Source organism: Chiloscyllium plagiosum, unplaced genomic scaffold (assembly GCF_037043375.1).
Source record: "Chiloscyllium plagiosum isolate Xiang-an unplaced genomic scaffold, Cpla_swu_hap1 HiC_scaffold_27, whole genome shotgun sequence".
Lineage (NCBI taxonomy): Eukaryota > Metazoa > Chordata > Chondrichthyes > Orectolobiformes > Hemiscylliidae > Chiloscyllium > Chiloscyllium plagiosum.
Window position 1 is genome coordinate 13,003,829 of NW_028270165.1, and position 26,323 is coordinate 13,030,151.

At 45.6% G+C, this 26,323-nt stretch overlaps 2 protein-coding genes and 1 long non-coding RNA gene across 5 annotated transcripts in view; 2 read left to right on the top strand and 1 right to left on the bottom strand.

Moving 5' to 3' along the window:
- Positions 1–26,323, bottom strand: part of LOC148143153 (uncharacterized) — a 46,718-nt gene that overhangs the window by 18,457 nt on the left and 1,938 nt on the right. The window contains 1 exon segment of the mRNA XM_087974055.1: positions 23,966–25,445. Within this exon segment, the coding sequence (XP_087830181.1) occupies positions 23,966–25,070 (1,105 nt within the window). The 5' untranslated portion in view covers positions 25,071–25,445.
- On the top strand, positions 1,055–11,026 carry LOC148143154 (uncharacterized). Of its 3 annotated transcripts, XR_015751132.1 has the most exons (4): positions 1,055–1,268; positions 3,058–3,251; positions 7,431–7,493; positions 10,758–11,026. It is a non-coding gene; the product is annotated as an uncharacterized LOC148143154 (long non-coding RNA). The 3 variants fall into 3 exon arrangements; XR_015751131.1 differs by lacking the exon at positions 3,058–3,251; XR_015751130.1 differs by lacking the exon at positions 1,055–1,268 and having other exon boundaries at positions 1,721–3,251.
- Positions 11,141–13,597, top strand: LOC148143155 (uncharacterized). The gene has a single exon (XM_087974064.1). It carries the CDS (start codon positions 11,141–11,143, stop codon positions 12,314–12,316), a length of 1,176 nt encoding a protein of 391 aa, XP_087830190.1. The 3' UTR covers positions 12,317–13,597.

The following is a 26,323-nucleotide window of genomic DNA, read 5'->3' on the forward strand; positions in this document are numbered from 1 at the left end:
TCCAAAATACAGTGCCTCATATGTATCTAAATTAAACTCCATCTGCCACTTCTCAGCACATTGGCCCATCTGATTAAGGTCCTGTTATCCTCTGAGCTAAGCATCTTCACTGGCCACGACACCTCTAATTTTGGTGTCATCTGCAAACTTAGTAACTATACCTCGTATATTGACATCCACAGCATTTATATAAATGATGAAAAGTAGTGGACCCAGCACCCATCCTTGTGGTATACTACTGGTCACAGGCCTCCAGTCTGAAAAGCAACTCTCCACCACCACCCTCTATCTTCCTACGTGTGAGCTGGTTCTGTATCCAAATGGCTAGTTCTCCCTGTATTCCATGATATCTAACCTTGTGAACCTGTCTCCCTTGGGGAATCTTGTCAAACGCCTTACTAAAGTCTATCCAGTACCCTGCCATGTAGGCCATCAGGCCCAGGGGACTTGTCTGCCCTCAATCCTAATAGTTTGCTGTGTACCTTTTCCCTCTCAACGTGGATTGTTTAAGTTCTATCCTTTCTATCACCTCTGACTTGCCCGTTCCAATAGGAATGGTACTATTGTCCTCCAGCTTGAAAACTGAGGAAAAGGATTGACTTAGCATCTCTGCCATTTCAGTGTTCCTCCTATTAACTCACCGGTTTCATTTTCCAAGGGACCATAGCGACTCTGTTCCCTTTCACATGCCAACAGAAGCTTTTGCTATTTTTGATATTTTGCGCTAGGTTTCTTTCGTAATTTATCTTTATTCTTTTTTTTTAGTATCCCTTCGTTTTATGTTTGCAAGTTTTCCAATGTTTCAGCCTTCGAGGTCTGGAATAACACTTCGGAAAAGACTGAAAATGTTTAAAACAACGTTAAAACTTAAAGACAAACCCACCTTTCAGGTGGCTGGCGAGGGGAACAGGGAACACATTCGCCCCGCCCCCATTGTCTCCGATTGGTTGGATGCCTCGTCGAACCGCGCCCACTACACGCGGGGTGACGTCACGGTCTGGTCACCCAGCCCCTGGTGAGTTGGCGCATGTGCAGTGTAGGTCATGTAGCGAGACAAAGGCAGTGTTCCTGAGTGTGGGAGAGGAATGGCGCCGGTGGCTTAAGGAACAAGAACAGGACCCGCTGGGAAAACTGAGCAGCCCTGGCTGCATGTGTCAAGAGAATCCGAGGAAACGTTACGGGTCCAGTGATCCTCCTTCAGAACAGAAACAGGTTTCGGAAACATCCCGGAGAGGTCGCCAGGCCTGAGCGCCCGGGGAGAGGGGACAGTGAGAACCTCCCTCGACACTGTCCTATTCCCCCCGAGTCCAGGAACTCCCCACATACGTTCGAGACACCACCCACGCCCTCCACCTCCTCCAAGACTTCCGTTTCCCCAGCCCCCAACGCCTCATCTTCACCATGGATACCCAATCCCTCTACACCTCCATCCGCCATGACCAGGGCCTCCAAGCCCTCAGTTTCTGCCTCTCCCGACGTCCCCAACAGTACTCTTCCACCGACACTCTCATTCATCTGGCTCAACTGGTCCACACCTTTAACAATTTCTCCTTCGAATCCTCCCACTTCCTCCAGACCAAAGGGACAGCCATGGGCACCCGTATGAGCCCCAGCTATGCCTGTCTCTTTGTTAGCTACGTAGAATAGTCCATTTTCCGTAACTAAACCGGCACCACTCCCCACCTCTTTCTCTGCTACATTCCTGACTGCATTGGCGCCATCTCGTGCACCCGCGAGGAGGTTGAGCTAACTTCACTGACACATTCCACCCTGACCTTAAATTTACCTGCACCATCTGACACCTCACTCCCCTTCCTGGACCTCTCCATCTCCATTAATAACGACCGACTCGACACCGGCGTTTTATAAACCCACCGACTCCCACAGCTACCTGGATTACACCTCTTCCCACCCGACCTCCTACAAAAATGCCATCCCGTATTTCCTATTCCTTTGCCTCCACCGTATCTGCTCCCAGGAGGACCAGTTCCACCACAGAACACACCAGATGGCCTCCTCCTTAAGATACTGCAATTTCCAATCCCACATGGTTAAAGTGCCCTCCAACGCATCTTGTCCACATCCCGCATCTCCGCCCTCAGACCCCACCCCTCCAACCGTAACAAGGATAGAACGCCCCTGGTGCTCACCTTCCACCCTACCAACCTTCGCATAAACCAAATCATCCTCCGACATTTCTGCCACCTCCAAACAAACCCCACCACCAAGGATATATTTCCCTCCCCATCCCTTTCCACCTTCCTCAAAGACCGTTCCCTCTGACTACCTGGTCAGGTCCATGCCCCCCTACGATCCACCCTCCCATCCTGGCACTTTCCCCTGCCACTGCAGGAATTGCAAAACCTGCGCCCATACCTCCTCCCTCACCTCCATCCAAGGCCCTAAAAGAGCCTTCCGCATCCGTCAAAGTTTTACCTGCACATTCACCAATATCATTGTATCCGTTGCTCCAGATGTGGAGACTGGACCCCTCCGAGCAGAGCGCTTTAGGGAACACCTCTGGGACACCTGCACCAATCAACCACACCGCCCCGTGGCCCAACATTTCAACTCCCCCTCCCACTCTGCCGAGGACATGGAGGTCCTGGGCCTCCTTTACCACTGCTCCTTCACCACCAGATGCCTGGAGGAAGAACGCCTCATCTTCCGCCTTGGAACACTTCAACCCCAGGGCATCAATGTGGACTTCAACAATTTCCTCATTTCCCCTTCCTCCACCTCACCCCACTTCCAAACTTCCAGCTCAGCACTGTCCCCATGACTTGTCCTACCTGCCTATCTTCTTTTCCACCTATCCACTCCACCACCCCCTCCCCCCATACCTATCACCTTCTTCCCACCCCCACTCACCTATTGTACTCTGTTACTTTCTCCCCACCCCCACCCTACTCTCATTTATCTCTCCACCCTTCAGGATCTCTGCCTGTAATCCTGATGAAGGGCTTTTGCCCGAAATGTTGATTTTACTGCTCCTCGGATGCAGCCTGAACTGCTGTGCTTTTCCAGCACCATTCTAATCTAGACTCTGGTTTCCAGCATCTGCAGTCATTGTTTTTACCGAGAGGAGACAGTGAGACAGGAGAGGATTGGAAACCGCAGGAGGAGAGAGACTGGGGAGTTTATAAACTCCTAGGGGAGGCCTGAGGCCGTGAACAAAAGCTCTACAGGCCCAGTGTTTACTTTGTTTGGGGAAGGACCTCTGGGGGCAACCGGTCGCCATATTCGTGAGGGTAAGATGCATGTTGTCTTGGGGCGGGGAGCGCGAGCATCCATCTTGTTGAGGGCACCATCAACTGTCATTTCTGGGAGAGAATTCCAACTTTGTGGCAGCCTTTGTGTCAACCAGAATTTTATCATTCTGGATGTAAGTTTGTTCGCTGAACTGGAAGGTCATTTTCAGATGTTTCATCACCATACTGGGTAACAACATCAGTGAGTCGAGTGAAGCGCTGGTATTATGTCCTGCTTTCTATTTATGTCTTTTGGTTTTAGGATGGGTGATATAATTTCCGTTCTTTTTTCTCAGAGCATGGTAGATGGGGTCCAAATCAATAGATTTCCAGTTGGAATGACATGTTCCAAGGAAGTCTTGTGTGTGTTTCTGGTTGGCTTATTGGATGGTAGCTTATCATAGGATGGATGTGTGGTCCCAGTCAACATGGTGTCCTCCTTTGTCTGTATGTAAAGATACTAGTGATAGTGGATCATGTGTTTTTGTGGCTAGTTGATGTTCATATATCCTGGTGGCTAGTTTTATTCCTGTTTGTCAGATGTCATGTTTGTTACAGTCATAGAATCCCTATGTGTGGGAATATGCCCTTCGGCCCAACAGCTCCATACCGACCCTGTAGAGAGTATGCCAGCCAAGCCCATTCCTCTACAATTACCCCTGACGTATGTACCACTATGGGCAATTTTAGCATGTCCAATTCACTTAGCCTGCATATCTTTGGATTGTGGGAGGAAACCGGAGCATCCGGAGGAAACCACAGACACTGGGAGATTGTGCACACTCCACTCAGACAGTCGCCCCAGGATGGGATTGAACCCGGGTCCCTGGTGCTGTGAGGCAGCAGTGCTAACCACTTATATTTCAACAGTCTTTCAACTTTAAACACATTCATCACAGTCTTCCCAGAGGATTAGACTGTTCTCTCTCATTAGAGATGGCTGGTGGTGGTTTATCTTGAGGGTCACCACACCTCAGCTGAGGGGAAAGGCCGAGAAGGAGATCCTCACATTTCTCCAACTTGGGTGATACATAATGTGAAGCACCTTGGTATACTTTTGTTGAAATGTTATCATCAGTATTAGCTGCTGCTGTTGCTGTCATTTATTGGCAAGACTCATGTCAAGTGAAACAATTTCAGGAAGAAATTGGCAGCTGGCAGAGCTCCCCCACCCAATGCCAAAAAAGTGAATGCTTTTATTGTGAAAGAAAATTGGCAAAGAAAAGAAAATTAAAGTGTCATGTACCTTTAGAAAGAGTGGAAGGGTTGATTTTTCAAAATATATAAAAACAACATTTATGAATTGGAGCAACAAACTAAATTAACAACGCAGGTTTCTTTTCACATAACTGCACTACCGCAAATGTCTGTATTATGGGAAAATGTTATGTACTAAAATCTGTTCTTATTTTGTAAAGAGTCAGGTCAATAGGTTTAATTTTGTCAACAGTGATCAATAAGATCTTGATTGATACAGCATCTATGTGAGATACACTGGTAGTTAATATTTGATCGAGTAAGTCTCCAGTGACCACCACAAGAACAAAGTTTTTCCCTGTCTGAACTGTCAAAGATGTGCTTTCTTCACAAATTTTGACTTCTTGATGTGTTTGTACGTCTTGCAATATTTGTTTTTAAAATATGTAATTTACAGTGAAAATGAATTGTTTGTGCTTTTTAATGTTGATTTTAAGGTACACTGATAAGAAACGATGTATGCATTTAGGCCGTCTAAAAATAGAATGCTTTTCATACTCAAAGTTGCTGTGCAAACAAAACACAATTTGGGAGGTGATGGTTGTTCCCTATCTCAAAGCCAATATAAATAATACCTGTGGTGTCAACACAAGCAACCACTGCCTTTCACTCTTTTTTCTGAAAATCATTGGGAATTTAACACATCCCACTACTGCAGCAGTATCTGAGCACGTTACATCGGGCTTCCCATCAGGATGCTGTCACAAACCTCAACCCAATTTGGGATGTTGGGGAAAGTGCAAAATAAATGAATCACTGGTATATACCCTGTGGTTAAAGAGCGCTACAACAGTATTGTACGGACATGTCAGCTGTCTTGGTGAGACCTAACACTACTCTGCGACACCTTGATTGGTTGTCGCTGACTGCATGTAAAACGAAACATTATGGAGTAAAGACATTTTTGCGACTGAAAATGTTTTATTTGGCCTTCAGCAGTCACACCTACAGTTTTACCATATATTTTGCTGCTTATTTTGATTTAACTTGATGATGATATGTAATCTCAGTTGCTAAACAACCCTCAGTGGAGCCTCAAGCGTTATTTGAGATCCAACACAAAAGCCAATTTCTTCCAAATACAAAATGTTGCTGACTACAAAGAAAAATCACACAAAAGCATTTATCCACACCCAGATCGATTTACCGCAAGAAATAGCAGTATTGGCCATTCTGCTCCACCATTCAGTGAGATCATGTCTGATCTGATAACCCTCAATTCCATTTTCCTGCCTTTTCCCCAAAACCCTTGATTCCCCACTGATCTTCCTTTGACACCTTCAATTTTTCAGAAGTTTAACTTATCTAGAACTTTGAAGACTGAGACACTTGGACACACAGTACCAACATCAGTCCTTGTTAATTGTCCTTGCTTCTGTGCCATAGAAAATTGTTTTCTGGATCCTTGTTTGAGTCTACAAACTGCTCAATAAGCTCAAACAACCCTCTTCTGTTCTTCTCATGAGCCAATATCTCTGATAGCTCCATTTCAATGAAACTGAAAAAGCTTCCTATCACTTTTGGTTGCAGCCAATAGGGCCAATATTAAAGATGATTCTCATTTTCCTAAATACTTGAAATAGATTCAATTAATTTTAAACAAACAAGTTCTGACACATGTTCAGGTTCGTTTGAGAAGTTTAGCAGAATTGTTTTTCTCAGATGGGACAGTGATTGTTTCCACTATTGGAGGTCTACCTCCAGTTCTTTTTCTTAGCACATTATAATGATCTTCTGAACTAGTTTTATTTCATTATATCCATCCCTTCAAACAAACCAATTCTTCCCATAAGTAAATTCATCCATCTCCAGCACATTCTAGGTGATATTGTTCCTTAAATTCCATTAAAATGTCCTATCTCTTTCCTTAAATCTATGCCCCCTAATTGCTGAAGCCGTCCACCAAGGGGAAAAGTTTCTTCCTATCTAGACCCTAAGTGTCTTATCTGTACAAACAGGTCCTCACCCATCCTTCTCTGCTCTAAGGAAAATACCCTCAGCTGATCTAATCACTCCCATAGCTGAAACCCACCAACATGCACCACCCTGGGTTAGTATTCCTTTCTGCACCCTTTCTAGTGCCATCACATCCTTCTAATAATGTGACGACCAGAATCCAGTACTCCAGCTGTGGCCCAACGAATGTCTTGTACAGTTCCATCATGATCTCCTGGCTCTCATGTTCAATGCCTTAACTATTGAGGGCAAGTATTTCATCTGCCGCCTTAACCATTTCATCCACATGTCCTGTTGCCTTCAAGAATCTATGAACACATATGCCTTTTTCTGATCTTCAGTACATTCTAAGTTCTTGTGATTCATCATGTACTCCCTTGCCTGTTGATCCTCCTGAAATGTACCATCTCAATCTTTTCAGGATTGAACTCCATCTGTCATTGTTCTGCCCATCTGACTAACCCATCTTTATTGCCCTGTAGTCTAAAACTTTCCTCCTTGCCATATATTAGTGTGGGTTCTGAATTTCTTTTGGGCCTGATTTATTTAGGTTGCTATGTGTTTATTTTGTGGGATATTTTAAGAAGATTGGGAGGACATTTGGATCCAGTATCTGTTTATACCCAAAGAAGAAACTCAAACCAGAATTTTTTTTTATCCAATGTTTTCCCTGGTAACATTTTCACAATGACTTCAATTCCTGCAACACCCTTAGCTTAACTTAAACTATGTTCAAATCGAGACATTACTGAATGGAGATCATAACTTCTTGTACTATTAAATCTGTCTCCAGCAATGCTGCAAATTAGGTAACCTTGCATTATTATTTTATAACTGTGCTCAAAACCTTTTCTAAAAAGTGACCGGATGAAGATTGAAGTTGACTGAACTGCTTTCTTCATTTTAAAATATTGCCAAAAAAAGTAAATGTTCAACATATGCAATATTTTTCTTTCTCTAAAATAGGTAATGAGGTGAAAGGGAATAATGGACAAAGCAATGAAAACAGTGCTGACTCTAATTCAGCAAGTATGTTCTTTTCAATAAGTTTAATTCCATATTTACATTAATTACAGTTATGTGAGTGACACAAATAACAATACTTTAAGGCTGTTACTTAAGTTTAGAAATTCAATCACACTCTGTGTAGATGGCTTAAAATCATTATATCAAAAGCTTAAAGCGCTTGCATAAAACACAACCTCAGTTATGTTCATTATTTCCCAAAATGGGTTATCAAGTAAAAGGGAAGTATTATTGGAGATTTGATGACAGCGGGCAAAATGGCAACTCTAATTTCGCAAGTATGCAAGGTTTAAGCTTAAAATGCATGACAGGTTTATTTATCCAAGAAATAAGCACCTTTACTCTCTCTAATATTAGCTCCAATTATCAATATTTGATATGAAATTAGAAGATCTAGCTTGAGAAATCTACAACGTATTGCCACATGCTTGCCATAAATACGACAGGAACACAGTAAAAGTAGTGAAAATTAAGTCAGATGTTTGTGGTTACAGATCCATAAGATACAGAAGCAGAATCAGTCCATTCGACTTGTTGAGTCTGCTCCACCATTCGATCATGGCCAATGTTTCTCAACCCCATTCTCCTGCATCCTCCTTGATTTCCTTACTAATCAAGAGCCGACCTTTATCTGTTTTAAAAGCACTCAGTTACTTTCCTCATTTCAGTGGCAATGAGTTCCACAGAGTCAGCTCTTTCTGACTGAAAAAAATCTTCCTTATCTCATCCCAGCATTTCTTGCCACCGAGAACTATGGGGGCAGAGTCCATGTCTATACTTCCTTGCATGGTAATTTGTAAATAACATTTGTTTTTTCAGGTTCATTAGCTGCTGCTTAAGTGTGTTGGTAGGTTTGTGGGCTACCATGATGCGGAGAGGTTTGAGTTGTCTGGACATCATTTCACAGATGTCTTTGATGTAAGGTAATGTGGCTAGGATTTCTGCGCATGTGTCTGCTTGTTTGAGTTTGTTGTTGAGAAATCAGCGGACAGGGTTTATTGGGTACCGTTCTTCTTGAATATGCTGTATAAGTATTTATCTTCTGCTCTTCGTAGTTCCTGGGTGGTGCAGTGTGTATGGCTCGTTGAAATAGTGTCCTGATGCAGATTTGTTTGGGATGATTTGCTTCTGCATTAGGTACTTGAGTCTGTGTATGTTGTTTTCCTGTAGACGTTAGTCTGAAGTTCCCTATTGACTGTTCGCTCTACTGACATCTAGGAATGGCACTTTGTTGTTGTTCTCCTCTTTTGTGAATTTTATGCCAGTAAGGATATTGTTGATGGTGTTGTAGGTTTCTTCTAATTTGTTTCATTTTCTGATGACAAAGGTGTCATCACTGTGGCGGACCCAAAATTTGGGTTGGAGCACTGGGAGGGCTGTTTGTTCGAGTCTCTGCATGATTGCTTCTGCTAGGAACCTTGATATTGGTGGTCTCATGGGTGTTCTGTTGATTTGTTTGGAGGTCTTGTTATTGAATGTGAAGTGGGTAATAAGATACGGGTCCACAAGCTTGACAATGTTATCTTTGCTGATGAAGTTGGTGCTGTTTGGTGTTTGTGTCTTTGGTGGTTCTTGTAGTGTAGTCAGTGTTTCTTTGGCCACGTTGATGTTAATGGATGTGAACGGGGCTGTTATGTCAAAGGACAGCATAATTTCATCCTGTTCTATCTTGGTGTCTTTGGTGTTCAGGAATTCTTGGGTAGAGTGAATGGAGTGGCATGAATCTTCGACTTGGTGTTTTAGTCTTCACTGGAGGTCTTTGACTAGTCTGTATATTGGTGGTGTTCCGGGTAGTGAGACTATGGGCCTGAGGCGGGCGGGGGGCTCCTAGTTTGAAGAGGAGGAGAACAACAACAAAGTGCCATTTCCTGGATGTCACAGTAGAGCGAACAGTCAATGGGGAACTTCACACTAGCGTCTACAAGAAACAATACACACGGACCAAATACCTAACTACAGAAGCAATCATCCCAACGCCCACAAACGAAGCTGCATCAGGAGATTATTTCAACGAGCCACCACACATTGCAGCACAGAGGAACTGCGAAGAGCAGAAGAGAAATATGTATACGTACTCAAGAACGGATACCCAATAAACCCAGTCCGCCGATTTCTCATTGATGCTTCCAAGCTAACCCTCAAATTTGGTTTGTCCCTGCATTCTTTCCTGGCTGTCTTTTGTGGGTTTTGAAAACTTTCCCAATCCTCTGACTGAGGATAAGAGTTGGGAAGTTGTGTTGTGGCTGTACAATATTCCACTTTTGGAATATTGTGTGCAATTCTGGTCTCGCTCCTATCAGAATGATGTTGTGAAACTTGAAAGGGTTCAGAACACATTTAAAAGGATGTTGCCAGGGTTTGAGCTGAATGGGCTGGGCTGTTTTTCCTCGTGCATCAGAGGCTGAGGGGTGACTGAGAGTCATCAATAAAATCATGAGAGGCATGGATAGGGTAAATAGACAAGGACATTTCCCTGGGTGAGAGAGTCCAAAACTAGAGGGTAAAAGGTTTAGGGTGGAGGAGGGCAAGATTGAAAAGGGTCCTAAGGAGTAACCTTTTCATGCAGAGGGTGGTGTGTGTAAGGAATGAGCTGCCAGAGGAAGTGGTGGATGTTGATACAGCTATGACATTTAAAAGGCATCTGGATAGGTATATGAATAGGAAAGATTTAGAGGGATATGGGCCAAGTGCTGGTAAATGGGACTAGATTAGGCTAGGATATCTGGTTGGCCCGAAGGGGCTGTTTCTGTGCTGTAGATCTGACTCTGGCTTGCCACTAACATTTGCCATGTCTGTATGTTTAGTTTCTCTCGGGTTGTCTGTGTCAATGCCTTAATGTCACATTCCACCCACCACATACCACCACCACCACAGGGACGATAACCAATTCATGTCTTTTTTTTTTATCAAGAAGCTGTATTGCAGGTTCAACCTGAATTTACACTTGTTTTGCTTCCCAAAATCAGACTTGCTCACTCTCAGCAATATCCCAATATCCTGAAAGATATTAATTTTCACGTGGTGTTATCCAAAATTCGAAGGTGTCAGTCCTGACGTTTTTGCTTTTTCTGTCCCTGTAAGATCCTGAATCAGCAACTTCAGGAGAATTAATTTGAGGGAGTGAGAATAGAGGAAGAGAGAGAGAGTGGGATGCTTTCAATTTTGTGGAACAGCAAAAGAAAAAAATGTTCTGCAGAAAGTGGAGTAGCTTGTTCTGAATTTCTACCCTGGACTGACCGTGATGACTGTTGTAATCTCTTTTTCCAGAGTATTTGAAGATGTGAAGACTGAAGTTTAAAAATCAACAGATGAAGGGCCTATGCCTGAATCGTCGATTCTCCTGCTGTTTGGATGCTGCCTGACCTGCTGTGCTGTTCCAGCACCGCAGTTTTCAACTCCTCTCCAGCGTCTTCAGTCCCCACTTTCACATCAATGTCTGACAGTCACTCAATCCATCGGGACCTCAACGATTTTGAACTATGATTCTGTGAGAAGGAGCAAAACATTTTGGTTCCTGTTTCAGTCCATTTTCAGCATTAGTGGGACTGGATGAGAGTCTCTACTGTTACAGCGCACTGTGTGTAAAGCCTGAAACAGTTATCCAGCCAGGAAAAAGGAATTTACTGTGGGCAGGGGCTGTAGTTGCGGCCATGGTGAAACCAGAGGAATCCCACACCGTGGAGAAACCATGGAAGTGTTGCGACTGCGGGAGAGGCTTCCATGCCCCATCTGTCCTGGAGATTCATCGGCGAAGTCACACTGGGGAAAGGCCATTCTCCTGCCCCGAGTGCGGGAAAGGCTTTACTTGCTCCTCCCACCTGCTGGACCACCGCCGAGTCCACACTGGGGAGAAGCCATTCTCCTGCCCTGAGTGTGGGAAGGGCTTCACCTACTCCTCCCACCTGCTGACCCACCAGCGCGTCCACGCTGGGGAGAGGCCCTTCCCTTGCTCTGAATGTGGGAAGGCCTTCAGCAAATCCTCGGACCTGCTGAAGCACCAACGGGTCCACAGAGGGGAGAGGCCATTCAGCTGCCCTGAGTGCGGGAAGGCCTTCAGTGATTCCTCTACCCTGCTGAGGCACCAGTGGGTCCACACGGGGAAAAGACCGTACTCATGCCCTGAGTGCAGGAAGGGCTTCACCCGCTCTTCTGCTCTGCTGACCCATCTGCGGGTCCACACGGGTGAGAAGCCATTTAGCTGCCCAGAGTGCAGGATGGCCTTCAGCAGGTCTTCCCACCTGCTGAGGCACCAGCGGGTCCACACTGGGGAGAGGCCCTTCTCCTGCCTCCAGTGCAGAAAGTGCTTTACCCAGCCCTCCAACCTGCTGACCCACCAGCGGATCCACACCTGCGAGAGACCGTTCTCCTGCCCCGAGTGCGGGAAGGGTTTTGCTGTTTCCTCTCACCTCATGGCCCACCGGCGGGTCCACACAGGGGAGAGGCCATTCAGTTGTCCCGAGTGCGGGAAGGCCTTCAGCAATTCCTCTGCCCTGCTTCGGCACCAGCGCGTCCACACTGGAGAGAAGCCGTTCTCCTGCCCCGAGTGCGGGAAGAGCTTTACCCGCTCCTCCACACTGCTGACCCACCGGCGGGTCCACACGGGGGAGAGGCCATTCAGCTGCCCCGAGTGCAGGAAGGCCTTCAGTGATTCCTCTGCCCTGCTGAAGCACCAGCGAGTCCACACCGGGGAGAGGCCCTTCAGCTGCCCTGAGTGCGGGAAGAGGTTTACATTTTCCCGCAACTTGCGGAAGCACCAGCAGGGGCACCAGCGCTCACAACAATCAGATTCCACCGCTGACATTGCCATGAGTCCCCCCCAGGACTGATTCTCCTGACAGTGGGTGCAGTGGGAGAGTTGGTGCACTGTATTTGTTTTCCATTGGACTGCAACCTCACGGCTGTGACTCAGTGATTAGCACTGCCTCATGGCACCAGGAACCAAGGATCAATTCCACCCTTGGGGCGACTGTCTGTGTGGAGTTTGTGGAGGGTAGGAGAATGGATGAGATAAGAAACCGCTGCCTTTCTTGAGACAAGTCTCCCGGAGAGAAGTTGCTGACTGACTGTCTGATCTGTTGATCCTCACAGTGCCCCATTGCCCTCAGTTAATTGGAGGAGGTCCACACGGATGTACCGAAGCCCCTCTTTAGACAGTGGAAGGAAACCTGTGCAGACAGGGAAAACATGCAAACTCCACACAGTTACCTGAGGCTGGAATTGAACCTGGGTCCCTTATGCTGTGAGGTAGCAATGTTAAGCAGTGTGCCACCCCAATATGTTATAAAACTGGAATAAACCTACTAAGTTGGAAATGTGTCCATACCAAGAACTTACTGTAAATGTTTGGAAGCAAACGTCCACCGGAATTGTCTTTGGGATGGATCCAAAACTAACTTCGTTAATGATTGAAATTACTTTGACCTCTGGAACTGTCTGCCAGAGAGTGTGTTGGAGTCAGATTCAATTATGGATCATTAAACTGAAAAGGAAAGCAATTGCAGTGTTCAGTGAAGAATAGTACAAGGTACTGTAGTGGGCGGCACGGTGGCACAGTGGTTGGCACGGTGGCACAGTGGAGATCCGGGTTCAATTCCCGCCTCAGGCGACTGACTGTGTGGAGTTTGCACGTTCTCCCCGTGTCTGCATGGGTTTCCTCCGGGTGCTCCGGTTTCCTCCCACAGTCCAAAGATGTGCAGGTCAGGTGAATTGGCCATACTAAATTGCCCGTAGTGTTAGGTAAGGGGTAGATGTAGGGATACGGGTGGGTTGCGCTTCGGCGGGGCGGTGTGGACTTGTTGGGCCGAAGGGCCTGTTTCCACACTGTAAGTAATCTAATCTAATATGAGTTTCCTGATTGGGGCTGTTCACTTGCTCCTGTTACCATTTCAGGTTGCTAACTTTTCGTTAGCATCCTGCACATGTTGGGATTTTTTCTCCTTTCTATATCTCCTTGAGTGACTCAGTGACAAATCTAGTTTATGAATTGTTCCTATGATATCTCATGAGAGGGTTTATGATATTCACAGTGTGTCCAAGTGACGAAAAACAAACTGTTCATCTTAAATATTTGATTTTAAACAATGGAAATAAAATTAATGTTTGGAAAACACAACTTGCTGTGTAGTAAGATAATCAGAAATAGGAATGGGAGTAAGTAATTGACCGTTGAGATGCTCTGTCTTTCATTTATCTAAATTCTCTTTCCTACGCTTGTTTTTTCATGACTTCATCTGCTGAAGTGACTACACTCCAAAAGCTTGTGATTTCAACATAAGAGCATAAGAACTAGGAGCAAGAGTCGGCCTTCCGGCCCTTCGCGTCTGCTCCACCACTCAATAAGATCATGACTAATCTTTTCGTGGACTATGCTGCACTTATCTGCGTTTTCACCATATCCTTAATTCTTTTAATTTTCAAAAACGTATCTACTGATTCTAGTGATTGCTGAAGTAATGTCAAATACTTCCCTGGGCAAGGAATTCCATAGATTAACAACCCACTGGGTGAAGAAGTTTCTTCTCAGTTCAGTTTTAAACCTGCTTCCTCTAATCTTGAGGCCATGCGCTTTTATCCTAGTCTCACCTACCAATGCAACATCCTACTTTTATTTCTTTCATAATTTAATATATTTCTGTAAGATCCCCTCCAAACAAACCTGCTGGACTATAACCTGGTGTCATGTGACTTATGACTAAAAAATTTATTACGCATCCTCATAGCTGTGGGATTTCAGGGCTCGAAGATAGGGATACTACCACTGCGCCATAAAAAAAAACCTCTGCAGCAAATAGGCCTTCTTCTATTGAATGAATGGGCAGTGGTTCCTTCTCAACATGGGATACAAATATTATACCCTCAGAGCCCATTACACTAAATTGAGCCCTCTTCGGTTGAATGAATGGATGCGGAGGTGCCAGAGTTGAATTGGTTGATAACGTTAAAAATCACATCTTCCCCCTGAATATGTGACACTACCGCTATAGCCGCAGAGCCCGTTGCAGTAAATTGGGTCATCTGCTGTTGAATGAATGAACGGGAATGAAAAGGGCGGATACACTGATGTGGTTGTGAAATTCCCAACCAATCCCAAAGCTTGTGGTCGTTACCGAGTAATCGGAGAGAGAGATTACAGAAGGTTGGACCAACACGACACGGAATGCCAGCTGCCATTGGTCAGGTGGAGTAAGGTGCGCTCTGATTGGAGGGGACGCGGATGACGAGCGTCACTGAAGGAGGAGACGGTAAGAAGAAGAAAAACAAAGATGGCGGCGCGAGGCTGCGGTTTTCTCATCGACTCAGCGGGCGGTTTCTGACGGAGGGAAGGGGCAGACAGGCATCGTTTACCTCAGAAAATACCTTTAAAATACATTTCAAATTAAAGTCGGACCTTTTCAAACAAAAGTTGTGAAAAAAAGGAGACAGTCCCCGGTGGGGTTTATTGTTTATTTGTGTATAATTCCCGGGGCCCGGGAAGGGGGAGGTGACGGTTACCGGGTGAACGAGAAAACAAATTAAAAATGTCGGCGGTGGAGGAGAGAGAGCCGGCGCCCGCGGCTTCTTCGGCGGCGGCCGGAGCCCAGGAGCTCAACAACCCCCCGGAGCTGGAGGAAGGTCCGAGCTCCAAGAAGCGGGGGGCCCGGCTGGAGGCTGGATTTGCTCAAGGCTTGTATCTATTAACTTATTTAAATGGTACCTACTGTATGGGGCTATGGTTTACATTAAAACCGGAGGATCATGTCAGAGTGTTTGTTTATATTGAGCAGTTGTAGTTGGTAAAATACACTCCCTGGAGGAGCACCTTCTATGATGCTGCATTTCTTGCCTTCTGCCCTTCCCCCATTTGTTATCTCCCATTTGATTTTACATTTTATTTGGTCAAATTTAATTTCATATTAATGAGACTTGGTATTCACTGTGTGTTATTAATTTGTTTGTTGGATTATTGTAAGAAAAAATTAATGGTGTCATGTCATTTCTGATGTCAGAGTTTGACATTGAATGTGCAGATGTGAATATCAGTCAGTTGTGAAAATAAATCAAGAACTTGTGGTTCTGACAAAAAAAGCAGTTCACTGATATTAATGGCATTATCTCATTTGAGTCTGACCAACAAACCATTTCATGTAGTCACCCAATTTAATTAAAATTTTCTTTGACTTAATTGAAGAAAATAACCCTGGCAGGCTAAGATTTGTACAATTTGTTTATAAGATTTATTTATACGTCCCTTGCTCTCGATGTGGTCTCTGCCATATTGGGAGACTGGACACCAACTTGCAGAACATTTCAGGGAACAGCCTTGGGACACCTAAACTAAACGACCCCACTGCCTTGTTTCTGAGCGCTTTAACTTCCCCTCCCAATCTGTCAAAGACACGCAAGTACTCTGCTGCCTCCCCCTTCAAGCTCTAGCTACCTGACACTTGTAGGAAGAACACCTCGTCTTCTGCCTTGGGACCCACTAACTACATGGGATCAATGTAAATTTCACCAGTTTCTTTATTTCCCCCCCCCCCCCCCCCCCCCCATACCACACACCTTGTTCCAGATCCAGAGTTGAAAAATGTGGCGCTGGAAAAATGCCTAGAGGCCATGCCTCTAGGAATTCCCTGGCTGTTCTCTGGCATGGCACTCATCCACAGATTCTCTCAACAAACACATTGACCTGGACCCAATATACCGGCCACTGCAGCAGACAGTTGGAACTGACAACCGGCAGTGGCAGAGACAAACCACTATGAATGCTGGAGGAAACATCACAGAAGCGCTTCACAAGAGGATCCCTAGCACTGAGGATGTCACCTCGACAGGGAATGAAACGTCTGCAACAAAAATTCCCAGCTCGGCGAACAGAACCACAACAATGAGCACCCGAGCTAAAAATCTTCTCACAAACTTTGAATTGAGCATTGAAGTTGGGACATCCTGTTGCAACTGTCACACATGCCACACAACACAAGGCGTGGTCCTTCTCTGACTTACCATCCCTTTGAATATCAGGGGGAAGACACCCCCTTCAATTGTCACATTCAGGAAAGATGCCTTATTTCAATAAAAATGTGCTGTGCTCACAGATGTTTGGACAGAGAAAGGGAGTTGCAGTCTGGGGTGAAGCTCAATCTTCATTCAGAGAAAGAGAGGAGCAGCAGTAGCTTCAGAAGCTCATGGTCCAACTTGCGCATTCAGACAACAGGGGGGCTCTTCTGGGAATGAAGCAATGTCTCCCCCTTTCCATTCCTTATCCTGGGAGGGAAAGAGAAGGGGGGAAGCACTGTTCACTTGCAGCAACGGGAGGCAGAGAGTATGAATCCAAGCAGGGAGCAAACTCTGCAAAAGTCAGTTTCAGTCGGCTTCTTCTGGAATATCGTGTGCAATTCTGGTCTCCCTTCTATAGGCAGGGTGTTGTGAAACTTGAAAGGATTCAAGGAAGAGTCACAAGGCTGTTGCCAGGGTAGGAGGGTTTGAACCACAAGGAGAGGCTGAATAAGCTGGGGCTGTTTTCCTGAGAGCATCGCAGGCTGAGTTTATGTTTTTTAAAGAGGCTTATGAAAATTGAGGAGTGTGGATGGGGTGAATAGACAAGGTCTTTTCCCTGGGATATGGGGAGTGCAGAACTAGAGGGCATAGGTTTAGGGCGAGGGGGGAAAAATTTGAAAGGACCTTGCAGTCAACCTTTTTTTGCAGAGGGTGATGCGTGTATGGAATGAGCTGCCAGAGGAAGTGGTGGAGGCATCTGGATGGGTATATGAAAAGGAAGGGTTTAGATGGATATGGACCAAGTGATGGCAAATGGAACTAGACTAATTTTGGATATCCGGTCGGCATGGACAAGTTAGATTGAAGGATCTGTTTCTGTGCTTTATGTCTCTGACTGTATGACTGGTGAAAAGCATTGACATTCGTCGAAACATTTATGCAACAGAAAATTATAAGAGGGTAAAGATAAACCTCACGTCATTGATCAATGAATCCTGGTGTGGTATGGCTGTATTTCCAGTAATAGTCAGTATGGCATGGAAGGAGTCCAAAACGACGGCTTCTTTTACAGAAACTCACACGTAAATCCGAGTCTTCTGGGAATCTAAGACAACCGTGCGTTAATATAAGACAGATAAGTCTGGGGTATATGGTACATATTTGATGGAATGTTTATGGCTCTCAAAGCCTGATTTTCAGTGTTTCTGGGCTCATAATATTGCACTGAAGCATATTGTATATCTTCAGTAAGAACGTCAATACCGCATGATAGATGTCCATTCAGCAACTTGAGTGAACTCTTCATGGAGTATGCAATCCACCACATTACCCTGCTGTATACATTTACATAAAGATCAGCACAAAGATCTTGGGTATTAAGAGAGGAAAGAATATCCCACAGAAACTAGAATTGTGTGTTCTGATTTTCTATTGTGGACTGACAGCAATGACCTTTGCACTCTATTTCCACAGGAATATTACAAGAGAAGAATTTGGAGGCAGAAATCTCAGACCAAACATCACATCGAAGTCTGACAGTCGGTTGATTCACCAGGACTTGGATATTGATAGCCTTGAAAACAAAGGGGAGAAGGTCTGTCTGCTTAGGTTTTAAACGTCAGTGTGACTGGAAACTCAGAGTCTCACATACCCACACACCAGAGTAGTGACTGGAACATGCTTTACAGACTGAATGAGAGTCCTCCAATTACCAGTCCACCAGTAACACCACACCTATGCTGTAAGTGTGAGCGAGTTTCAACTGATTGTTGAACCTGGAGAAATAAGAGGACACCTGCACCATGGAGAAATCATGAAAATGCAGGGAGTGTAGGAACGGTTTTCCTTCCCCACCTGCCCGATATTCATCAGCATTTATACACAGGACAGCGGCCATTCACCTACATTCAGCACAGGAAAGGCTTCATTCAGTCACATCACCTCCTGGTCCACATTGGGGAGAAACTGCTCATCTGCCCTGTGTGCTGAAGCAGATGAAGGACATTTTTTTTTTTATCCTGGATGGAGCATACTGCAGGTATACCTGAAATAGATACATTTGTCTCTGTCCCATTGAGTCTCCAGCACAGAGCCAGTCTGGGCTGCTCAATTGATGTCTCAGTGTTTATTCTCCATCTGAGCCTCCATCTACCCCTCTTCATTGCTCCCCCATCTCCCCTCCATCAGCATAAAGATATCCCCCACTTTTCGAAAGTTCACTTTACACTACTTCACTTTTACAAAAGACCTACATTAATACCTGTTCTCACAAACCGAAAGAAATCCGAAGAGGATTGTCGCTTTTACAAAGAAAGGCATAATATAAATTAATTCATGGTAACTGCTTCTTCGCTTTAGGCCATTTCGGCTTATGAAAGGAACACTCTACTTTCAAATAGTGGGGGAAAGCTGTATCAATACAATACAGCACAGTCACAGGCCCTTCTCACTTGGTTTAGGCACACACACCCCCTCAAGCCTGTACTAATTCTTAGTCCTTACTTAGACCTGCAATTTATTGCCCATGTGTGGTTTCTGTTCCTCTGTTCACCTCCCCTTCATGTGTCTATCAAGATACACCTTAAACATTGTTAAGGTGCCTGCTTCCACTACCTCCACTGGCAGTGCGTTCCAGAACCCCACCACCCCTCTGTATAAATTCCCCACCCCCACCACTTGTCCCCCAAACAGTCCCCCTCTCACCTTGAACCTGTGCCCTCTTTTAGTTGACCTTTCCACTTTGGAGGGAAAAAACGCCTCTGACTATCATAGAATCCCTCCAGCGTGGAAACAGACAATTCAGCCCAACAAGTCAACACCGGCCCTCCAAAGATTAACATATAGAGACCCGTTCCCTTACCCCTGTGATCTACATTTACTCTTGACTAATGCACCGAACTTACACATCCCAGAAAATTGGGGCAATTTACATACAGACAATCCAACTGAACCTGCCTCTCCTTGGACACTATGGGTAATTTAGCTTCAGTAATCCACCCTAACCTATACACGTTTGGATTGTAGGAGGAAGCCGGAGCACCTGGAGCAAACCCACACAGATATGGGAGGTGGGGTGCAGGGACAATGTGCCAACTCCACACAGATAGTTGCCTGAGACTAAAATCGAACGCAGGTCCCTGGCACTGTGAGGCATCAGTGCGAACCACTGAGCTACCCTGCCACCCCTGTCCAGCCAATCTGTGTATCTCAGCATTTTGTCAAGGTCTCCTCTCAGCCTCTGTTTTTCCAAAGAAAACAATCTAGGTTTATGCCTCTTCTGCTCATAACGAGAGCCCTCCAGACTAGACAATGTCCTGGTGAACCTTGTCTGTACCCTCTGCCAGACCACCCACATCCTTCCAGTAGCACAGTGACCAGAACTGCACACTATATTCTGAATGTGGCCATAATAAACAGCTGTAACGTAACTCTTACACTCAAGGAAGTGTGCTGTGTGCTTTTTTGACCACCGTGCCCACCTGCATTACCACTTCCACGGATCTATATGCCAAGATCTCTCTGTATGCCAGTGCTCCTATGTGTTCTGCCATTTATCATACAATTCTTATATTTCCTTCATCTCTATCGAGCTTCACCTTAACTGTCTTTCTCTCCTTGTCATCCCTCCACTCATCAGCATATCATAAGACCATAGCAGCAGAAATTAGGCCATTCAGCCTATTGAGTCTGCTTCGCCATTCAATTATGGCTGATAAGTTTCTCAACCCCATTCTCTCCCTTAACCCTTGATCCTCACGAACCTATCTATCCCCGTCTTAAATATATTCAGTAACCTGGCCTCCACAGCCTTGTGGCAGTGAATTCCATAGACTCACCACACTCTGGCTGAAGGAGCCTCTCTTCCCTCTGTTCTAAAGGGTCTTCCCTTGACGCGAAGGCTGAGCCCTCAGGTTCTAGTCTCTCCTACCAATGGAAACACCTTCTCAACATCCACACCGTTCATTATTTTGTAGGTTTCAATTAGATCCCCTCTCATCCTTCTGAACTCCATGAAGTATAAACCTAGAGTCCTCTAATGTTCTTCATATGTTAAATTTTTCATTCCTGGACCATTCTTGTGAACCACCTCTGAACATGTTCCAGGGCCAGTACATCCTTCCTGAGATATGGGGCCCAAATCTACATACAGTACTCTAATTGTGGGCTGACCGGAGCCTTACAGAGCCTCAGAAGTACATCCCTGCATTTATATTCAAGTCTGATCAAAATAAATGCCATCATTGCATTTGCCTCTCCAACTACTGACTCAACCTGTAAGTTTACCTTGAGAGAATCCTGGAGTAGAACTCCATAGTCCCTTTGCACATCAGACTTCTGAATTTTCTCCCCATAATCCTTCTGTTCCAGAGTAGCAGCAGAGATTTCCAGACACCTCGATTGTTTTCAGGGATACCAAGGGATCTTGGGAATTGCCAGTATCTCAGGAGGAGGCAGAGGGGAATGTGGTGTGGTCCTGTAAACTGCAGAACTTTCCAACTCCCCGAGTTAGCAGGAACTCTTTCTGGACCAAGAAACAAAAGGGCCACTGAGAAACTGCTACATCAGAGGCAGAAATTAGGCCATTCAGCCCATTGAATGTTGGAGCAGACTCAATCATTCTTAAGTATCAAGGGTTACAGGGAGAATTGGGTTGAGAAACGTATCAGCCACGATTGAATAGTAGAGCAGACTCAATAGGCTGAATGGCCTAATTTCTGGGAGTTAACCATCCCTGGGAAGAAGGACGCAAAACAACAAGCTGTTTCCTGGGACAGATGAGCGAAGTGTTTAATAAGCTCATGATAAATGGACAATTAAGTTTGTCTGTGGAAGGAAGGCCCTGACGTAAAGGAGTTTTTTGCAGGAAACGCTGTATCAAACTAACCACTAAACCTCGAGGATAAGAAGGTAAGCTACAGACCGGAGATCTCCAGAAGTGTGGGGAGGTGGTGTTAGAATCTAAAGAAGCATCACATCACAGATTTGAAAGCGAGGAATCTCCACCAGAATTCAACTCCAGAATGATGTAGCAGCAGTACTTGGAAGAAGAATGTTACACTGAATCCCTGGACACTTCCAGAGACAGATACTGTTGGGGGAAACTCAGTTAAATTCTGTCATCAATTGGGTGATAGCCAAGTTGTGAGTGAGATTGAACTTGGTTACATAGAAGAATACAGTGCAGTACAGGCCCTTTAGCCCTCGATGTTGCGCCGATCCAAGCCCACCTAACCTACACTAACCCACTATCCTCCATATGCCTATCCAATGCCTGCTTAAATGCCCATAAAGAGGGAGAGTCCACCACTGCTACTGGCAGGGCATTTCATGAACTCACTATTCACTGAGTAAAGAATCTACCCCTAACATCTGTCCTACACCGATCACCCCTTAATTTAAAGCTATGCCCCCTTGTAATAGCTGACTCCATACGTGGAAAAAGGTTCTCATGGTCAACCCTATCTAAACCTCTAATCATCTTGTACACCTCTATCAAGTCACCCCTAAATCTTCTTTTCTCCAATGAAAACTTGAGGAGTTTTATTTTTGGTTGCTACATACAATAAAGTGTTAATCATTGTTTCAGCAGTTAATTGTGTGCAGTTTCTGAGTTAAGAGCCAAATTAAGACGATTCACCCACAACCACTATGAGAGGCTGGGATTCATGTTGACTCCATTGCATTCAGCACTACATTACGTCAATACTTTTATAAAGCAAAGGCTGACAGCCACACCTATCTCAAACAGAAACACCCAGAGGAGCGTGTCACCCAATAATCTGTAAAATTAGCATGAAAAGTGGTGTAACCTGCTCTAGTGATAAGAATAAATCCCCAACACTAAAATCAACAATCAGCAATTTATTTATCCAACTCTCACGGTGAACAAATGAACAAAAGTATTAACATACTGGATACAGGCCAGGAGCAGATGGGTGGCACTAGTTTAGTTGGGGATCATGGACTGGTTGGTCTGAAGGGTCTGTTTCCAGGCTGCATGACTCCATAGCACGGAATGAATGGGGATCCATCCCAAAGATGATAAAGGTTTCAAGCACCACCTTAGGCAAATGTGTGGACACCCCTCCAGATAACTGAGGGCAGTGGGACACTGAGGGTCAGTAGATCAGTCAGCCAGCCAGTTCTCTCCAGGAGACTTGTCTCTCAAGAAAGGAAGTGGTTTCCTGCCCCATCAACCAGATTATCCAGTTTGGATTAGGTCCTATATTTCCAACAAAATAGGTAGACAGGGCAGTGTCTATAACAAATATGTTATTCAACTTGGAAGCGTGCTGAAGACATATACAAGGATGTTACCAGGATTCAAGGGTCTGTGTAAAAGGGAGAGGTTGGACAAGCCAAGATATTTTTATTTGGAGCATTAAGAGTCTGAGAGAGGCCCTGAGAGAAGTGAAGAGATCGTGAGAGGATGAATGCACGGGGTTGGGGAAGTGAGGGCTAGAGGGCGTCAGTTTAAGGTTAGAGGAAAAAGAATAAAAGGGAATGTGAGGGGCAACGTTTCTTTTCACGCAGACGGTGGTACACATATGGAATGAGATGCCAGCGGAAGTGGTTGAGGTGGGTACATTAACAACATTTAAAAGGCATTTGGGCAAATACGTGGATAGGAAAGGTATGGTAGGAAATGGGCCAACTGCAGGGAAATGGGCTTAGTGTTGATGGACAGTTTGGTCGGTGTGGACCATGTTGGGCCGAAGGGCCTGTCTCCTGCTGTCGGACTCTATGATTTGCATCTCTTTGTTGGTCAGACAGTTTTGAGTTTCCAAATGGAACATCTCACAATCAGGCCGAATAAAATCCAATCTCATTCGTCAACTCTGATGCGGAGGTGCTGGTGTTGAATTGGGGTGACAAGGTCAGAAGTCACACGGCACCAGATGAAGTGATGAAGGAGCAGCACTCATGAAAGAGCAATGCTCCTAAAGCTTGTGATTTCAAATAAACTTGTTGCACTGTAACATGGTGTCGTGTCACTTCTGACTTCTTCAACTCTGGGTTTGTCTCAAACTTGATGGGATACTTTGTCCAACTCGGCATATTTTATCAAGATTGCTTGGAGGAATTTTTTTATTAAAGATTAGATTCCCTACAGTATGGAAACAGGTCCTTTCGCCCAACAAGTCCACACTGACCCTCCGCAGAGTAACCCAGCCATTCCCCTATCCCTATTCCTCTACATTTACCCCAACTAATGCACCACACCTACACATCCCTGAACACTATGGGACAATTTAGATGGGCCAATTCATCCTAACCTGCACACCTTTAGACCAGGGGAAGGAAACCAGAGCACTCAGAGGTAACCCATACAGATGTGGGGCGTGCAATGTGAAAGCTACACACAGACTGTCTCCCCAAGGGTGGAATTGAACCCAGGTCAGCATCGTGAGGCAGTGGTACTAACCACAGAGTCACCATGCCACCCCTGGGGGTGACCCACTGCAGTGTCACTGGTGGAATCTGATTGTTGGATGCACTGTGCCTCTGCAAGTTGCAGGACAATGTGAACCTCCGCCCGCAGTCGGGGCAGGCAAACGGCCTCCCCCCGGTGTGGACCCATTGATGGGCCAGCAGTTTGGAGGAGTGGGTGAACCCCTTCCCGCACTCGGGGCAGCTGAATGGTCTTTCCCTGGTGTGGACCCGCTGGTGGGACAGCAGTTTGGAGGAGCGGGTAAACCCCTTCCCACACTCAGGGCAGCTGAATGGCTTTTCCCTGGTGTGGACCCGCTGGTGGGACAACAGGTCAGAGGAATTGTTGAAGGCCTTACCACACTCAGAGCAGGCAAAGGGCCTCTCTCCCGTGTGGATTTGCCGGTGTCTCAGCAGGTCCGAGGATTTACTGAAGCCCTTCCCACACTCTGGGCAGCTGAAGGGCCTCTCCCCTGTGTGGACCTGCTGATGGGCCAGCAGGTTGGAGGACTTACTGAAGGCCTTCCCACACTCTGGGCAGCTGAAGGGCCTCTCCCCCCTGTGGACCCGCTGATGGGCCAGCAGGTTGGAGGATTGACTGAAGGCCTTCCCGCATTCTGAGCAGCTGAAGGGCCTCTCCCCCGTGTGGACCCGCTGATGGACCAGCAGGGAGGAGGAATTACTGAAGGCCTTCCCGCACTCTGGGCAGCTGAAGGGCCTCACCCCCGTGTGGACCCGCCGGTGTCTCAGCAGGTTGGAGGAATCGCTGAAGGCCTTCCCGCATTCGGGGCAGCTGTATGGCTTCTCCCCCGTGTGGACCCGCCGGTGCGTCAGCAGGTTGGAGGAATTGCTGAAGGCTTTCCCGCACTCGTGGCAACTGAAGAGCCTCTCCCCTGCATGGATTCGCTGGTGGGTCTGGAGGTTGTCCACCCAAGTGAATCCTTTCCCGCACATGGAGCAGTAAAACTTCCTCTCACCAGTGTGTATATGCTGGTGGGGCAGCAGGACACAGGAGCAAGTAAAGCCCTTTGCCCGCTCGGGGCAGGAGAACGGCCTCTTCCCAGTGTGATTGCACTGATGAGCCGCCAGGACAGGTGGGACATGGAAGCCCTTCCCGCAGTCGCCACAATTCCATGGTTTCTCAACAGGGCGTGTTTCCTCAGGTTTCTCCATGGCCGAAGCTTCAGCTGCACACACACGTGTACAACCCTGCCATGAATTCTTCTTTCCAGGCAGTAGAGTTGTTTCAGGCTCCACACTCAGTGTGCTGCAACAGTAGGGTCTTTCAACCGTACTCAAACTGGAACCAAAAAGAACGCTTTGCTCCTTCTCACAGAATCATAGTTGAAAATTGTTGCGGTCCTGATGGATTGAGTAACTATCAGACATTGATGTGAAAGTGAGGACTGGAGACGCTGGAGAGTCAGAGTCAAAAACTGCATCGCTGGAAAAGCGCAGCACAGCAAGCAGCATCAGAGAAGCAGGAGAATCAACATTTTGGACATAAGCCCTTTATCTGTTAACTTGAAATTTCTGTCTTCAGATAGTCTGTAAGAAAAGATTACAAAAGTCATCACTGCCAATCCAGTTTTTTTTATAGATATTTTTATTAGAAATTTAACATTTTAACAAGTTTACAAAAATAAACAAAACTCTCAGATATAAACATTGATATACAATTAACTCAAATATACAATAGCCAAAATTTAACAAAAAACAGAAAAAAACGAAAAAGAAAAAAATCAAACAAAACTCAACTATCTACTAATCTAACCTACAACTAACCAGAGTGTATATTTAAGTCTCTTACATGCTCGGGATATAATAAAACCCGTATTCGTGCGGGATTCGTCCCCCGAGGGGCCCCGGACCAGCCAGGTTTGTAATCTCAATTCAATAAAAGCCTTTGTTAGGATAGCCGAAATATCTGTATTTATGTAATTCAAGAAGGGCTGCCATATTTTATAAAATAATTCGGTCTTTCGGTGCACCATATTTGTAAGGAAGTCAAGGGGAATACATTCCATAATTAATCTGTGCCAATTTGAAAGTTCAGGGTGGCCCTCAGCCGCCCAGTTCACCAAAATATTTTTCCTTGCACGAAAGAAAGAATAGAAAATAGTCTCTTCCCGTACGTGTCCAGGGAGGGAAGGTTTGAAAAGCCCAAGAGGAGAGATACAGGGTCCACTTTAATTTCCGTTCCTAAAATTTCTGTCAGGGTACTTGCTACTTTAGTCCAATATCTACGGATCTTATGACAGGTCTATAGGCAATGTACATGAGTGCCCACTTCTATTTTGCATTTAGGACATATTGGAGATGCTCCTGCCTTAAATTTTGCCAATCGAACCGGTGCTATATGGGCCCTATGAAGTATCTTCAGCTGGATAGCCTGGGTTCTGTTACAGATAGTAATTCTTCTAGCA

Bases quoted from the DNA above. Each gene is read 5' to 3' on its own strand.
- LOC148143155 (XM_087974064.1), top strand. From the start codon at position 11,141: ATGGTGAAACCAGAGGAATCCCACACCGTGGAGAAACCATGGAAGTGT.